This window comes from Hippocampus guttulatus, chromosome 9 (assembly GCF_054856545.1).
Source record: "Hippocampus guttulatus isolate MCC_2025c chromosome 9, RoL_Hgut_1.0, whole genome shotgun sequence".
Taxonomy (NCBI): domain Eukaryota; kingdom Metazoa; phylum Chordata; class Actinopteri; order Syngnathiformes; family Syngnathidae; genus Hippocampus; species Hippocampus guttulatus.
Window position 1 is genome coordinate 14762606 of NC_141269.1, and position 18606 is coordinate 14781211.

The 18606-nt window shown below is 42.5% G+C and overlaps 1 protein-coding gene across 2 annotated transcripts in view; it reads left to right on the forward strand.

The window, feature by feature from the left end:
* Positions 1–18606, forward strand: part of rgs12b (regulator of G protein signaling 12b) — a 50283-nt gene that overhangs the window by 12427 nt on the left and 19250 nt on the right. For both annotated transcript variants that reach the window (XM_086119735.1, XM_086119736.1), the window contains exon 6: positions 18232–18253. In XM_086119735.1, the coding sequence (XP_085975861.1) occupies positions 18232–18253 (22 nt within the window). The remainder of the gene's footprint in view (positions 1–18231; positions 18254–18606) is intronic.

Below are 18606 nucleotides of genomic sequence, written 5' to 3' on the forward strand. Positions count from 1 at the left end.
CTCCGATGATCAACAAGTTGGTCTTTAGAATGGCCTCAATAGAAGAGCGCATGTGCACTGTGCAGTACACACCCATCCACACAAACACACACACAATGCATGTACGTAAGATAAAGTATTCCTGTCTGAAACACATCTGTGCAAACAAGCAAGCTAGACACTATTTGTATACATATTGTATGTACACGGCAACCTATTCCTCTGTTGAATTTCATCCATCCGTCCATCCATCGCGTGGAGTTGTTGGAGCCTCTCCCAACTGACTTCGAGCGAAAGGCAGACTACACCTTGAATTGGTCGCCAGTCAGTCGTAGGGCACATATCAAGACATACGACCATTCGCACCCACATCCACAGCGCCACTGAGTGGGAACCGATCCTACCCTTCCTGCATACAAGTCAGGCGATTGCACCGCTACACCATCAGAAACACCTATTAAATTTCAACATTTTTGTGTAGTACCAGTCAAAAGTTTGAAAACTAATTCAATGGGGTTTTTTCATTCTTTATTTTCAGCGGCATTAGAAAGAAATATTGATTGAATTATTTGGAATTTACATTCTTCAAAGGAGGCACCTTTTGCCCAGATAACAGTTTTGCACGTCTTGGTATTTTCCCTGTCAGCTTTATGATATGGATGATGCTTTGTGACTTGGAGCTGTGCATTATCAAGAGTTAATTGCTTGAATTTAATGGGCTCTAATGTGGTCGAGATCATTTGAAAATGAAATGTTTCCAAACTTTTTACTGGTACTGTACACAGTTGTACAGCAATGCAATGTAGAATGACAAAAATGAACAAAATGTTAGTCAAAATTAAGCTTTATTTATTTATTTGCAAAGGCAGAATTGTTTTTTTGTTTTTTTTTTGTCCAGGTCTTATATTCAATCTTTTCTTTTTTTGCAGCTGTACAAACCGAAACACCCAATGAGTGTATTTAACTGAGTGACAATGAATGAATGAATTAATAATTATTTCAAGAAGTACTTCAAAGTTGCTATTTTTGCGCATCAAATGGGTTTAATATTTTTGAAAGGCCACCGATCCACACAAACAATTCTCGAGTGCTCCTTCATGGCTGAACACAAAATGACAAGGCAATTGTGAGTACAATTGTCCCTTGCTGTCTAATCTGTTTACTAGTAAGACTCACCAATGAAAGCAGGACAAAAAAACATCAACAACCCTCTATAGTTCCTGCTTAAAATTTGAAAATATTTGACATGAATGACATAAGAAAATCCTTTTTATAAGAAAAATGGCTGAAGTCGAATTCCAATTCAACAGAATTCATCAGGGTGAAATTATAACGTTGGACCGGCAGAGATGGGAAAAGTACTGTATTCACCAACAGCATCGTTAGGCCTAATTCAGGGGGGCTGAAACCTCCCTAAAATGTTCTTTAGCCCCTCTAATGATTTGGTTGCATTTTGAAATGTATTTTTATTTTATTTTTGACAAAAAAAAAGACTATAAAGTTTGATATAAAGGGGGTAGAAAATGATTTATCATTATTCCCTTAAAAATGATCATAAATCGGTGGGTTGCCCCTTTCTTCAGGACGGCACTTGCTGTTCGTTGTTATTCAATCCGTTCCACTTAATCATATTGTGAGCCTGCTTAATCCTCAAACTAAAAACAGTATAGCTGTTACCTAATCCGTTCCACTTGATCAAGTAGAGAGGGTCCTTATTGACTGGACGTACAGTCCGTGATTTCCATGTGACTTTGCTTACACTGGTCCCCAACACGATGGCTTGCCTTAGAACACAAGACAGTTAAAAACAGGAAAGACAGGGAAAAAAAGAACATCAAGGATGGACAAATGTGGCAAAATGTAATCTCTGTGACTTCAAAAGTATTTTGGAGCAAAAACTGTGTGTGTTGTGAGCAAAAGTCATGACATTAATTACCTCCATGCAATGAGTCACAACACAGTAATGGACCGATTTGCCAAGCCTTTAAAAGAGCGGGCATTCTTTGATGTTTCCACCCACCAAGTAGCTGGCAATTACAGCTATTAATTCGATTTTCATTACAGGATTAACTCGTCAAAGGGAAACTTTTAACAGTGTCGATTGAAAATGTTGGCCTTGATTTAGCCTGTGATTGTGTCAACTCTGACTTTTTTTGCATAACATTTGTGAACATATTTTCTCCTTTTTTGTGGTTACTGTGGTACACACAGTTCCCATGTTTGTATAATGTACTAAAAAACGGATTGGAATAACACAGCAAATATTGACTTTAAACTTTTACATGGTATTATCAATCTTCATTAGCGGCTTGGGAAACTTTTTGCTGACCTGCTGCACTCGCTCACATCCTGGAATATTTTGACATGTGGAAAGGTTACTCCCAATTCCCTTGTCGTATTTGTCTACTGTTGTTGACTACCGCATGCGGCACAATGTACTGGCATCCTTTGTCTTTCGTTTTTCTTGCCGTCCACACACTTTGTATGCACTGACTGCTTTGACCCTCCTACAGTTATCTGAGCGTCGGTGTTGGCGCGCAGCTTAAAAGGGACGTGTCATATCTACCAATTCATTTCTGTGTGTGGGTAGCCTGTTGTGCTTCCTGTTTTTTGTAGCCAATTGCATGTCATTGACGTTGTCATTCCATCAACATAGAGCCAGTCACGGGCAGGGATGTACAGGACTGGGAAGAATGCTTCATATGATTGGCGGAGGGAGCCAATGAACAGGTCGAAATTATAAATGTAGTTCTAGTCCTGCATTAAAAACGAAAAGTAACAACCCTGTTTTGAAAATACCTCATTTGAGCAGCTCTTCTCACATGTATTGGTGAGATTTTGTTATGGTCTGAAGAAGCAAGGTTAACCTTTTGGCCATTTGGCAATTCCAAAAGGTATGTTTGGTGCAAACATAACTCTGTTCATCACCAAAAGAACACCACACCAACAGTGAAGCATCTTGGGAATCTTAAAAGTGAAGGAAAAGGGCTTTTACCGACTCAAATGCTTTATTGGAGGTCACAAACTCTTAACTTCAAAAGCTTTCGGAAGTGACCGATAGGCAGGAAAAAGAAGGCCTTTCCTGTGGGTTATGGTGGGATGGTAGTTTCATAGTATGATTTGGTGTCCTCCAAAAATTCAAAACATTTTTTTAACCCCTATTAAAGTTGTAAGATGGGGTTTTTTTTTTTTTTGCTTTTTCATTTTCACTTTTGAGCGATCGTTTACAGCACTGTTGTCCAAGTCAAGGCCCGGGGGCTAGATCTGGCCCACCACATCATTTTTTTTGTGGCCCGCGAAAGCAAATCAATCATGTCAAGTTCCATGACGCTTGCTAAAGTCTGAACCAAAATTTCAAATTGTCATATGTAATCCACAATAACTGTCATTATTCTTGACTTCTGATGTTATAACTAGTTATTCATCAATTTGTTGTGCGCTGTGGGTGTAATATGTGGAGGGGATTAAAACTCATTCAGTACCAGCCAATTCTAGACCAAGTCTGAAAAGGCGTTTAAAAATATCTTTGGGAGTGAATGAGTATAACATTAATTTTAAAGTTATGAATTTTGGGAAACCATTCCCAAAATTCATAACGACCCTCCAAGGGAAACCGTAACTACAATGTGGCCCGCGACAAAAATGAGTTTGACACCCCTGGTTTACAGCAAGAATTAAAAAAAAAAAAAAAGTTACTGTACCCGTGCTTGCCGGTCATGATGTGCAGAGTGATGTTAATGCTGTCCAAGTGAGCGTTCCACATGGATGCTGACTGTTCTCGAATTCAGATCTTATTCATGGATCGGATTGTTGGTGAGCAGGGCCCTTCGTGAACCGAGTTTCCACCCTACTCCAAATTGGGAAAAGTAATGTGTGACTCTTTTGGGCTGACCTGCACTGTTATCATTTGTGTTGCACACAAGCAGAAAGTGTGCGAGAGCATCACATGTTGAGACATTGAGAAATCTTCACGTGTGCATGGTGACTGCCCCATGTACCGTAGCTACATGCGTATGGCACCCCTTTAGCAGCTGCATGTACTACTTCCAGTTCACCTTCATTATCTTTGATCTGGATCTGTAAATATTTATGTAAGTGGTGGTTTTTTTGTGCCTTCTGCATGAGTCAGGCATGACTTTCGCCTTAAGCCAACCTATTTCGGAGACACATGCAGCTTGTCTCTTGGATCGGGGGGAGGCTACTTTCTCATCTTTGTAGCTTCCACATGAGCCTGAATTTTCGACTGCAACCCACGGTTTGCTGGCGTCGGCACACTATTTACAAATCATGTTACTTTCTTTTTTTGAAATGATAATGATGCCCATACAATATATGTACTGCTTAGGGTTGTTACTGTAAAATATTTTAGAATCGAATACAGTAGTACCTCTACTTACGAAATTAATTGGTTCCGGAAGAAATCAGAGAATAGTTACTGTTGAGCGGCTTACGTCAGAGGATTTGGCCATTTAAAGTTAAACCTTTGTTGGTGATTTAACTGATCATTTGTGGTTCCTATGACCCAAATATATAGTTTTCATTTCAAGTGAACTTTTTTTTCCCCCCACCTCGGGGCCTTTCCTAGGCCATGTAGGGGAAGGGCAGGGTTATAAGTGGGGGTGTGAGTATGTGTATCACCACTGTGTGTCAAGGCATGTTGTGGAATGCAGCCACTTCTGAACTCCTCTCTAAGGTGCGATCATTCTAACGGTTGAGTGACCTGTGCCGTCCACTCCACCGCTACTTCTCCTGTTGCGCTTCTCTCTGCTCTGTCATCTCTTGGCCCTCCAAGGAGGATCAAACTCGGCCCATCAAAGTCGCCCTCCCTTTCCTTCCTCTGTCACGAATGTCACTTGTGCACAGGGCATACTAATGAGATGACAGACGAGGGCACCGGGGGTGAGGCTTCGCTCAGAGCTGAGCACAGGCGATATGTGTCGGGGGTTATGGTGGTGGTCGTCAAGGCGGGGGTCTTCTTCACATTCTGCATCTGATTAATGTGTATGTGCATGCCTCTCACACCACAACAGTGTGGGTGGAATAGGAATGACAAGGGTGGGTGGCAATGCAGAGAAAGAGGAGGGTGAGAGCAGAGAGGCAGGGCGACGGAGATGATAGAGGAGGAGGGGAGATGAGAGAAAGAGCAAGCAAGTTGGAAGGGGAATCTAGCAACAGCGACGACGTGCAGCGGGTTGGACTCCTCGGCGGCATCAAGCTTTACTGTGCAAGCACGTGCGTGCAAACACCCGTTCGGCTGATAGCAACGTGCACCTTGGGAAGCTCTCATATGTAGTGCTGGGAATTACTCGTGTCTTTCTTCATGGAGCCGCAAACTTTGAGTGGGCACTCAGAAACGACCTCGGAACCAGTGAGTAATCATGTGTGTGTGTGTGTGTGTGTGCGTGTGTGTGTGAGGGATCCTACCAATGAAGTCACGTTCTCCAGTCACATACAATGATACGCAACCTTGTCTTAAGAACTGTACTTACTGACACCATTCAGCGTTTAGTTTTTAGCCTCACTTCTTAAATGTGTCCATGCTATGTTGTAATTGAGTGCGTCTTTTTTCACGCCAAAAGGCACAGAATCTTCCAAAACTTTAGTTGCACTGCCCAGCTCTGGAATGACAGGTCATGTGACCAGTGCAAGCCAATCACCGCACAGTTTCTGACGACGTTTCATCAAAGTGAAACCTGTTGATTTCTGTCTTGTAGTCTATGAAAGCAACAAGAGAGAACACGCTCAGTTATGCGTTGGTTGTGTTGTCAAAATCACACCGAGAATAAAGGTGCCACTTAGTCATTCTTGGCTCTCGACACCAGCGCAGAATCTATTTTAATTTCACAAAAGGCAGCCATGACATAACCGGAGTTTGCAGTTCATCTGACCCAGCGTGTCGATGGCACGGGCTCGAACACCCCCACACCCCCAAACCATCCTTCCATCAATACGCCCAGACATAAAATGCCCATCCATATCCTACGAAAAAGGAACAATGGCACAATACGATGCCCAAAGATAAGTGACCCGCGCGCACATTACTTCTGTGTGCGCTCCTCGTGATTTCCCCTGGGACCAAAAGTGTTTGTAGGAAAGACAAATTAGATGATGAGCCAACACTGCTCCTCTACATGAAACACCTCAAGGATGGCAGGCTCAGCATCAGATGCAATCTCCCCTTTCAGATGAAGACTAGTGCCTCTTTTTTTTTCTTTTCCTCATCAAGTGCCAGATGGGCGCAGTTCACCTCAAGAGCACCATCAAACGTTGCCATGTGACAAGTCACTCGCTGCAGTGCGTGTTCATTTTGTATGCAACAGGAGGCTATATTAAAACATTGCCGTATGACGTTTTGCTGCACTTGTGACTGACGGAGCGGTCCTTCAGACATCAACCAGAGTAAATTACAATGACATGCATGCAGAACCACACACGAGTCTATTAACATAGAATTCCAAGTGGAGTGTTGTGTTATATTTTAGCCTTCAACATCTCCTCAGGATGTTGGCTACCTCTGCGAAAATGGGCTACAACCTTAGTAGGATGGACACCTCAGTCAATTCTTCCCCTGAAATGAAATAATGAATGAATATAATCTATTCAGTTTGGGAATTTTTTTTGTCTCTACGGGAAAAAAAAAAAGATCTGGGCCATTTTTTTAGGAAGGTGCCCACCTTCCTCGGAAACGACCGCGTTCAAGTGTGACAACATCTGGAATTAAGTTAAAGTCCTGCTAGTCACCAGTCCTTCAACACCATCAGTACATACTTTAGAATTAATGAGGCTGAAAATCTAATAATTCAAAAACATATATTCACACGTCATTTTATAATGACGCAGGGTTTGTGATCTCAGGTTACTTGCTGTCTTGCTGTCCTCGGTACTGTACTTGGATTCTAACAGCAGAGGGCAATGTTGAATTTTTTTTTTTTTTTAACCTGATGAACTTGCATGCAAGTCAGTAATTTATTATTGTTTTTTTTTTTTTAACCAAGAGGGATAATTAAGGCTGTTGCCAGAATGGATCAGCAACTTTGAAGGCTCTTTGATTTTTACAAACAAAGCTCCTTTTTTCAGCCTGTGAATAATTGAACGCCGATTTCTTTTGCCCACCCAGGCGACGCTTTACTCACGTGTCTCCCACTCCATTTAAATCTGATTTTATGTATGAATTTATCTTTGGGCAGATGATTGTCCAATCAATTTTATTGCTCCATGATATAATCATGACTGATGAGTGGCGACTTGTTTTGTCCTGAGACTCTCACTCCATACAGCCTGATAATTCTCAAACAAAAGTCATGCGCTGTGGTTAGATTGTGTGTGCTGGCCAATATAGTTGGATAGTTGAATGCTTCTTCTCCTTTTCCCCCTTTTTTTTCCCCTCTGCAGAACATCAGTTTAACCAGTTTCAACTGTGTCATACCCCACACAGGATGTGTGGGCATGCAATTACTGCGACTGAGAGGAGGGTTGGGGGTGGCATTAGTATCACTTGAAGCCCGTGTCATTAAGTCTGTGGCAACGTGCTTCGCCTCCGTGCACACGAGGTGGTGGGCGCCGCATGCTGGAGCCATCCCTGATGTTGCTATGAGACAGAGATGTGGAAGGTTAACTTCATCAATAGCATACTACAGCATTCTGATGTGATTGAAAAAATAAACAACAGGGCACCACCTTATAGAATCTATAATCATCTATAATATAGATGATTTGTTCTTTTTAGATTCTCTGCCAGCAAAAGAAAATGAAGACGGTGATAAGATCAATATTGAGTTTTAAAACCGTATCACTATGCATTCGCTTTACACCGACACTCAACACCCAGAAACCCTTAATAGGAAAATAGGTGAGTGAGGTGTAGGCATAAAGGCCTCATGCAGTCTTTGTTTCTATATGAGTGACTGAAAGTGAGTTTTGTGTGTCTTGTGGTTCCTAAATGGGTTGACCTAAATTTAACAAAACCACCTCTGGGTGATTTTGTTAAATTTAGTTTTATCCCGCTCATGAAAACGGCAACGGCTCCCAACGATAAAATCCCAAATCTTGTGACTTTCGTTCTTATTTTCCGAATACTATTAGGCCATGCAGATATGTGCATACATCCATTTTGATGGCAATCGATCACGGTTTTCAGATGTAGATCTTTTCACAGAAGCGCATTGGAGGCTCACAGTCTGGCTTCATTGGCTCTTGAAAATGCTTTTTTTTTTTCATGAAACTTGATGTTAGGAGTGCTGTCTGAATTATGTCAGTACTTGATGATGCCATATGGCTTTTTTTTTTTTAAAGCAAAATAGACCAGGAAAATGGTATGATGTGAAATGGTCAAAAATGTCCAATATCTAGCACACATGGTCTGTCATTGGGGCGGCCCGGTAGTCCAGTGGTTAGCACGTCAACTTCACAGTGCAGAGGTACCGGTTCAATTCCAGCTCCGGCCGGGCCTGCGTGGGTTTTCTCCGGGTACTCCGGTTTGCTCCCACATTCCTAAAACATGCATGGCAGGCTGATTGGTCACTCTAAATTGTCCCTAGGTGTGAGTGTGAGTGTGGATGCTTGTTCGTCTCTGTGTGTGCCCTGCAATTGGCTGGCGACTGATTCAGGGTGTCGTCCGCCTACTGCCCGAAGACAGCTGGGATAGGCTCCAGCACCCCCCGCGACCCTCGTGAGGATAAAGCGGTTCGGAAGATGAATGAATGAATGGTCTGTCATTGTTTTGACACTTAATGAGCTTCAACTTTTTTTTTTCAGGGAATCATATGCAACCGATATTTGCACTATTCCTGTTTTTACACACTGCCCAATAGAATGCAGGAAAATGAACATTCATTGGCAGGCTGCTGGACAGTCTACAGTTCCTTTGTTACTCTTGAGACAATTTATCAAACTTAAAAGTTCCAATAAAGTCAAAACTCAAACACACCGAGGCGTTGATAAGTAACTTTAATGTTAGTTTGGGACTGCAAGAAAATGTTGGACTTGAATTTCGGCTGTGATTTGAAAAGGGAGGTCAGAGGAAGAGGCTGGAGAGCTGAGAGCTCTGCTGGAACATGATTGGCAGACTGACCTTTGCTCCCTCCCTCTCCTCAGCTCACGCTGCCTGATGGGGGCGTGTCTCTACGGAAACAAGCCGTTTGTGTATGTGACAGAATGGAACTTCTTTGTCAGTGTGTCGGTTAGTGTGTGAGAGTGTGTCAGCCTTGGGACGCAATAAGAGAAAACTCGGGTGTTAGCAATGCGTTTGCTTACTTGCAGCTTGAGCTTGTAATTCAGTGTGCATGTGTGTGACAGATGTGCAGAAGCTCTGGTTTCATCCATGTTAGACGTCTACATGGGTTTCCTGTTCTAAATATCTCCAGAAGAAGCTCAGTGGGTGTCCCATTGCACGTGTGTTTTTTTTTTGTGAGCAACATGTAGATGAAGTAGTCAGTAGTCAGCAGGATGAGCCTGAGGAAGAGGCTCTCCTTTAAGCGGGTCTGGAACTTCAATACAGTGAGTAGTGCACGCTCTCTCGCTCTCTTTCGAACACACGTAGGCCTCCTATAAGACAGATGTTGCCAATCTTCTGGGGGAATATGGAGTGTATTGACTATTTTCATATAACAGATCATCCAAATGCTGAGATGTTGTCGATGCTGCCCATGTAATGATTCATGTGTTTGAATTTAAAATTAAAGCAAGCTGATAAAAATAATAAGAATCATCGTTTTCTTTCAAATGTAGTTTTAGTTTTAAGTTGCATGTTGATGATGGAGCTCGAGAATATTTGGTACAATATGTGTTGGTATTTCACCGCTAAGGACACTACATATTCGAATAACAGATATAAACAGACTGGAAACTTAATTTTTAAATGAAAATAATCTTCCCAACTGAAATAAAATGAAATGGCATTATCCTTTCCAGCCACCCAAAAAACCCACAATTTTGTATGTGTCTTTTCATGAAGGGAAAAAAAAAAGCACCGTATTGTATGAAAATGAATACAAAAATCAAATCCCTTTTTTAAAGTGTAACTACATTGGAAGAAGCAGAAATCCACATCTGTAGTGTTGTATCTGTGCCTTTAAGGGGCATGGCCTAGTGGTAATAGAAACAGATGAGGAAGTTGATGTTTTAACCAGGTGCAGCCAAGAAGTGCCACCAGTTCATTTGGGGCCTTGTGGGCGTAGTATATGCAAATCGACAAATTCAGCAAGTGCAATGTGATTTATCAAACCTGAGACGGATTGCGGTGGTTGATTTCCTGCCTAAATTAAGTGTCAGAAAGGCAGGCACGAACCAGCACGCAAAATGGCCCAATCTTAGCGCAAGCCAAATGAAAGGTGGCGAGGAGAAATGTTCCACTCTTGTAAACATGTTTGAAATGTCAACAAAAATGATAGAAACATAACGTCTATTCCACAATGTGTTTTTGAGGCTTCTGAAGGGCTGACTTGGGGCCACTCCCCTATGACAAGACACCTTTCAAATCTACATTTCCGTGAGTCAGAGTCATTTCACGACTGGGCCCCAATTGTGTGGTTCAAAGCAGTTTTTGAGGTATGCTATACCATGCATTGACGCAAGATGGGCACTAGGGACAAATTCAATAAAAATTGGATTGATGTGGATGCAGGCTTCCCCAAATTGATTGAGCAAAGCATGTAGATTTCTTTTCTGTAACTCAGTCATATGGTTGTATGACTTGTACTCAAACTTCCATTTCCATCACTTTCAACTTCATTTTGCGCTGCCAGTGCTTTTCCAAATATCAACGATGAGGGGAGAGGGCGAGATAAAGTAACACTGAAGACAAACAGGCTCAAGACTGATGATGTGTGTTGGCCCAAGCAACAGGAATAGTCCAAGGTGAAGACATTGCCAGAAATGAGGACAAATGGACACTAAGACAAAAAGTATTTCTGGCCACTGTTAGTCATTTCTACACACCCACGACATACTGGAGGTTTGTGTGAGCCTGTGCGCATTGTCCAAGACATTGGAAAGATATGCCAACTGCTGCTCCCCCCTCAGTTCTTCTCCACTTATTGAATTTACTGTTGCGTCAGTATGCATTTCATCACAACAGATGTATTTGATTTCATTTGATTGCGGTCTCTTCTTTCTTTCCCCTGACTTTTATGTGACACTTGTGATCTCAAGACAAGCAGCCAAGTGAAAGTATTTCTATGCCTCTTTTATCCTTCCGAGTCACATCTGATGTGTGACTCACTTGTTGGGAAACAAACATCAACAGAAATCTTTTTTTGTTTCTTCCTCTTGATAGATTGTGGCTATTGATTCACAGACATTCACTTGTGCGGAATTCCACCAACAGATCGATCTAGTGATTTCGATTTGATCTCTTTTCTGACTTTGCATTTCATTTGTGATTTGTGCAACCACATCTCGCCGTCACACTGGTTTTCCCCGTTCATGCTCACATGTGAGCAGCCACCACTGGGTTCCTTTTGGGTCATTAAAAACCAATCGACCTGTTGCCATCTTGCCTCTCCTACATTCAGACTTAGCGGTTTTGAGAGCGGGCAGGGTGTCTCAGTTCCTCTCAATAGCCACCACTATCCACCTCATATTCAAAAGTAAACACTCAGACACGCGCGCGTTCAAACTGTTGGTGCAACAGTTTCCTCTTCAGCTGCAAGTGTGTTTGTGCGTATCCCTTATTTGGAACTTAGTCCTTTTCAAAATCAAAGTGTCAATTGTTGAGTTTGATGTTTGAAAGCAGTGTTTCTGCATATTTAAGTCTTCTCGGGAATCATTTAGTTCCTCATGCACATGCGCGTGGATCTCATTCCTGACTAATGGTGGCTGTTGCCGCTGCCGCTGTGACGGAGCCAGGATTAAGTTCCTGTGGTGCAAACAGTGTTGTCTTTGTGTTTCATTGAGTGCATATGTTATCCCTCTGAGTTTCTCTCACAGGTAGAATTTTTTATTCCCCAAGTGAAGTGTCGCTACCTGCTTTTTGTCTCATCCTATGAAACAGACCCTTCTTTTTTTTTTTTTTTTTTAAATCGGTAGTCGTCCCAACTTGAAGCCCATGTGCACACAAGGGAACGTTTTGAAAGATTTAGTTTGTTTAAAGAAAGTTTTATTGCTGCTCAAGTAAAACTATTGTAAAAACATTTGGAGCGGATGGCTATAAATTGCGCTGAGTGTTTAACCCAACATCCTGGTTTCATAGCAGATGATGTAAGACTCCCCTTCACCTAACTCACAGCTAATAAATCACTTGAGAGTAACACGGAAGGTGACCAACCACTCCCTGCATGCACGAATACACGGAAGCACAACAAAACCAGCGGCACACATGGCTGCACGGTGAGCTGAGAGGGGAATTTGGAGTTCATCGAACAAAAACTAGAAGCTAGAAGCTACTGTGTGGACTAACATCACTGTGATATTCACTGAGAATACATGAGAACAGTGTCGTTTTGGGCGTCCTTTGCACTAGTATGGTGTTTTGGTGAAACCGCAAACTTAAAAATGGGTCTCAAGGTGGACTTTTTTTAACCAGGATGCAGAGAGATAATGACTAGAATCGTCGTTGAAGATGGACATCCTCTACGTGCGCGTTATATGGTCGCGTAAGGCATTTGAAGCCACCGTAGATGATCACTTCGTTGTTGACTTGCATGTGATACAGTACAGCATGGTTGATGCAAATCGTTGTGGTTGCTTATCGGTCAAGCTCGTTAGCAATCGCTGCATCCTGACGACACCAACGATGAATTGAGATGTTAATGCAGTGAAATTTGATTTGTGGTGAGCGCAGTTTAGACGTGGTTTTTATGCACAGTACAACTGTCCATGAGACTGCCTCGCCTACATGAGAGCACGCAGTGGCGAACGAGCCTGACATCTCGACATCTCTCTCTTTTGTTCCTTCTTTTATCATCTCTCCGACTATGCATTTTGTGCATAGGCACACTCGGAGCATTTTCTTGTGATAACTGAGACAGTCTTCTCTCTGAGTGGAAAGTCGACCACCTCAAACTGAGTTGAAAGGGCCAAGTAGGTACACTATAGTGGAAAAGGCCTTGTTGATTATTATTATTTTTTTTTGCCCATCCAGATTGAATCCGGATGGTTTCTTTTCTAGTCTGAGCAGTCACAAAGCACATGATATGCGCTCAGATTTTCTGCACCGCTACGTGACAGTGTCTTTGGGCAACAGTGACATGATGACGGGAGGGCACACACACATACACTCACACACACGGCAGAATTGTCATGTCTGTTCAAGTGCTGTAATGTGATAATAGATCATTTTACATTAAATTCACATTCACTTTTGCTCCTTCATGTTTTCATTCATTTTAAGCATAGCAAAACCCGAACAACATGAGATGGGTATCATATTCCACATCATACCAGGGAAGTCTTAGTCATTTGTTGCCACATCTCCATTCCTGCTAATCTTCTCAAACATTCACACATAAAATCCACACAAAACGTCGCTCCTATTACAGTGGCCCGATGAATAATGGCCGTTACCAGAGTTACAATAGAAAGGCTAAAAACACAGTGAAGTGAAATTTCATTTTTATATCATTCTATATTCGCAGTGATACATTTTCCAGCAATGTGGATCCTTGCTTGTAGGGAAATGCTTAGAAAATATCTGTATTTTTGAATAACCTCAAGGAAAAGGTTTTATTTGTGTTTGTGAATATCCCTGAATTGAGAGAGAGGGGAGACTAAAAAAAAAAAAGGAACTATGGAAAATTTTATGGGGGACTGAGGAAAAGATGAGAGTTGGAGCCTTTATTAGGTTGCCAAACCACCCCATTGCAGGCAATGTCTGGAAGTGATCACATCAAGAGTTAGGGTGGGGGTAAAGACGAATGCACCCCACATAAAACAGGATTGTCCTATATAAAACACACACACACACACACACACACTCCCATTAAACACAAGCACAAACACCAGAAACAAAGCACATCCCACTGAAATGTGAACAAGAAGCTCAGATCAGCAAATCGAGTGGCAAGGTTTGCCCCTCTGTGGCCAGATGTGGCACTTTCACCACAATCAAAATGTCTTTTGATTTATGGTAAGATGCCTCTTCTCTACCAGAGGATATTTAAAATAAATAAATACAGACATTACACAAAGCAGGGAGTGTGCAGCCAGGGAAGTCCGCAACTTCACTGAGGAAACAGACAAGCTGCACATGAAGTCACCAGCATAATGCATGCTACACTATTGTAACTTCTGTGTTTTGTTTCGGATTATTTCTCTGATTGCTCAATGCCAAACTCACCCAAACACGCGTCTGTCAGCCTCACTTTCTTCACTGGGCTACAGTAATGCAGGAACAGAAAGGTGCCTTCCCCAAACAGATTGCGCAGTCGAAAACATTGATTTGTCTGAAATACAGGAGATTGATATAGATCTAACGGTGGGTGGCTCGCCCACCCTGATTTATGATCGATGTTGCGTATGAGAAAAACTATGTGGCTGGAAGTATATGGGTGGAAGATGTGATGCCTTTCCACAAAGAACTTGGATCCGCTACTGTTCTGCTGAAATACATACAAAGACCTTTTTCATTGTTGTCAGTTTTTTTTTTGTGTGTTGTTGTTTTCACCTGACATCTTACTTCTCCAGGTAGCGTTTTGGGATTTTGCCCAAGGCCTTTCCCATGTGCTGTACTCAGGTTAGGTTACAGCCAATCGATAGATGACAGGCTTAGTTCATGTAAATCATTGGAAGGAAATAGCTGAAACTGTTCTTTACATGAATAGTCAAGGGATATTGCTTGATTCGCGTTTCTTTGTTGTCGTTGGCTTGGGTTGCTTCGTCTCAGAACTTTGTGGCCAAAACTTGTCAGGAGGCTTGTGAAATAGGTCGCTGATGAATCAAAGGCGCAGACCGAGTTGACAGTTTTCTGGTTGCGAATGTCTAAGTCAGCCACAATACGATCATGATTTCTTCACATCCATATTGATTTTGAAGCTGTCATAAGATGGCCACGGCAGATAACAAGGTCTCCTTTGACGATTTGAATGGGAAGTCTGGTGACTCACTGATGTCCAAGAAAATTCTGCTCAATTTTATCCAGCTGCAATCACTAGGACGACGTACAAAGTCACCACTCCCTAGTAGAGCTACAGAGGCTTACTGTAAATGTATCTTGTGCATCATGTGACTTTCTGGGAAAAAACTTTTTCATCCTCATGCAGAAAATATTCGTTACACATTAGTCTCGCCTTCTCTGCATTTTTCAATGGAGATGAAAATCAATATGTTGCAATTTTGTCCATTGCAAACGTACAGATGAAAATGACCGTTGTCAATTCAAATTTTAACAGGCATATTACATTGTGTGAACTTGTATTTTCCGCTATTTTAAACACTAACAGACTCTCATTTAACCCTTTCAGGGACTGCGATTACTACAGTGGACAGCTTATCATGTTAAGATTATATAATGTTAAAATGATATCCGTTTCTGGCCGTATTATGGTATACTTTCCCTTGTGGATTGTATTTTATCATACTAGTTTTTATCAGACGTGGGTCAGTACATTTCCCGGCCCATCATTCGCCAGTGGCCAGACCACCTGCTTGTCATCATCAGTCCGTCATTATGTCAAGCAGACCAAATCTGTCACCGTCAGTCCATCTCTCCGTCACCATTATGTTAACCGCGCTTTCGGCGTCGCTATTTTCCAGATCTTCTTATTCTTTTGCGTCAAGAATGTACTACTTACTACCACATTCAATCGCAGCACAAGTGGACATACAGGTATTGCCGAATAAAGTTTAAAAACACACACACACACGCAATATGGGACAATGTCAATGCGGTCTGCGGAACTGGCGAAAGGTATATACAGTACAACACAGCCAGTCCGTCCTGCCAGAATGCTCCTCTTTGTTTTCATCCTAAATTTTACACTACACAGAGACCCGATTCACAATGAAAATATTTGTACATGAGAGTAGGTGGGCGGTCGTACACATCAGGGCTTGAGCAATGAATTCAAAATGAGCCTGTAGTCAATTTGGAGGGTTTACGAGGTGAGCATTTATCCAGAGTGCAACAATATGTAATGGAGCGCTCCAAAATGGCTGATTGAGGGTGAAAATACTGTATCTTGTAGCAACATTTATTGGATTCAGCATGCCCTACAGGACGCTGTCCATTTAACTAAAAACAGATGTGGTATTCTCTCGTATATTTCATGTCTTTCTTAAAATATCACTTTGGCAAAATGATGTGCCTTCTTCTCTCTCCCCTCTGGCTAGTCATCTTTCTTATCTTATTTTTGGCATGTTGTGACTTGTCAGTATATTGTTTGTAAGCGTCCTCTTGACTCATCCTGAGTTAAACATTCGGTGTGTCTTCTTTCGGGCAATATTAACCCCTTCGGTGACAGTGATTACGACAGTAGACGGCTTATCATGTTATCGGGTTACATGGTGCATGAAAGGGTGGAAAACAAAATGTGGATAGAATGAAATCCAATTCAAGAGACACACATATACAGTGTGTGTGTATATATATATATATATATATATATATATATATATATATATATATATATAAATCCAAGCTCCATGAATACATCAAGGAGAAGGCTCCAACGGGTGGCATACTCAGAGAATGTCTCAGACAACGGGGAACAGAGGATGAGATGCTGGAAGAGGGACCATCATGGGAGGACAAGCCACTACACGGGATGTACCACCGGACCATAACTGAAGTGGCCGATCTCAAGAAGTCCTATCAGTGGCTAGAGAGGGCTGGCCTGAAGGACAGCACAGAGGCACTCATCCTGGCTGCTCAGGAGCAGGCCCTGAGCACCAGAGCCATTGAGGCCCAGATATACCACACCAGACAAGACCCAAGGTGTAGGTTGTGCAAAGAGGCACCTGAGACGATCCAACACATAACTGCAGGGTGTAAGATGCTGGCCGGGAAAGCCTACATGGAACGCCATAACCAGGTGGCTGGCATAGCCTACCGAAACATCTGTGCGGAGTATGGACTGGAAACCCCAAGGTCAAAATGGGAAACACCTCCGAAGGTGGTGGAGAATGACAGAGCGAAGATCCTGTGGGACTTCCAGATCCAGACTGACAAGATGGTAATGGCGAACCAACCAGATATCGTGATCATAGATAAAGGGCAGAGGAAAGCCGTTGTAGTGGATGTAGCGGTCCCAAGTGATGGAAACATCAGAAAGAAGGAACACGAGAAACTCGAGAAATACCAAGGGCTCGGAGAGGAGCTGGAGAGAGCCTGGAAGGTAAAGGTGACAGTCGTGCCTGTGGTGGTCGGAGCACTCGGGGCAGTGACCGCCAAACTAGATGAGTGGTTGCAACAGATCCCGGGAACAACATCGGACATCTCAGTCCAGAAATGTGCAGTGCTGGGAACAGCAAGGATACTGCGCAGAACCCTCAAGCTTCCTGGCCTCTTGTAGAGGACCCGAGCTGAATGAAGGACAGACACCACCCGAGGGGTGAGACGAGGATTATTATTATTATTTTTTATAAATCTGCATTCACAACAGATATGAATGAACAAAATGTTATGTTGACAGCACAGAGTAACTAAGCTTGACCACTTCTGCCTCACAGTCAATAGTTTTTTTTTTTTGTGTGGACTTTGTCTCACATTCGCAAAACATGCCTGATAGATTGGCTGCACCCACTAAATTGCCCGTAGCTGTGAATATGAAATGTCATTTGTCTTGATGTGCCCTGGAATTGACGGGCGACCAGTTCAGGATCTCACACACGGTGAACCGGGATAGACTCCGGTTTACCCATAACCCTAATGAGGACAAGCTAATATTTAATGTGATTGCAGGGAAGGGATGTCTCAGTGGGTTTCTGGGACTGGAAATAGAATTAGAGTTGATTTTTGAGTATGTGTGTGCTTATCTTGGTTGAGACGTACATATAGATTAAATCACACTTGACTGTGAAGTGCTGTAGTGTGAACACTCACAGGCAGTAAGCACCACCCGTCTAGGGAGGTATTCTTGCAGAGCAGGCACATCCAGTTCACAGCTGATTCCACCCACTGAGGACTTGAGTGTGTCATGATGTGTGTGTCTGTGTCATATCCTGCAGAAAGTGTTCCTTCATGCCATCACGAGTGCGTGTGTGTTCAGGCCAAATGCCTGTTGGCTTTCACCTCACTGCATGAGCATGTGTTTGAGTGTGTACCATCATATCGGTGATGAGGAGAGATTGTAATCCATGTCTCTCTGTGTTTTTTTACAGTCTACCGCAGTCTCTGACGGAGGTGAGTGGCTCTTTTTCCCGTTAACAATTATTGTCATTGTTGTGCTCTCGTGATCTGCTCATGCTCTACCAGTTCATGTTAATGGACACACTTCTCCCCAGTGCTAAATGGGCTGCCTTCTCTATTGTTTTTCCACTAAATGAGTAGTCCCATAACGAAAAGTACTGGGGTGGTGGCCATGGCCGTTTAAATTTTAAAGTCACTGAATTTTAATGCTTTCACACACAAGGTTCATATAAACAGCAAACAGGGTCGCAGCTGGAGCTGCTCAGCTTCTGCACCTCCTCTGTGAGCTACTGATGTTTTAATGCCTTGTCTTGAGTTAGTTTGAAAGCAAGCTTGCCACAAACTGT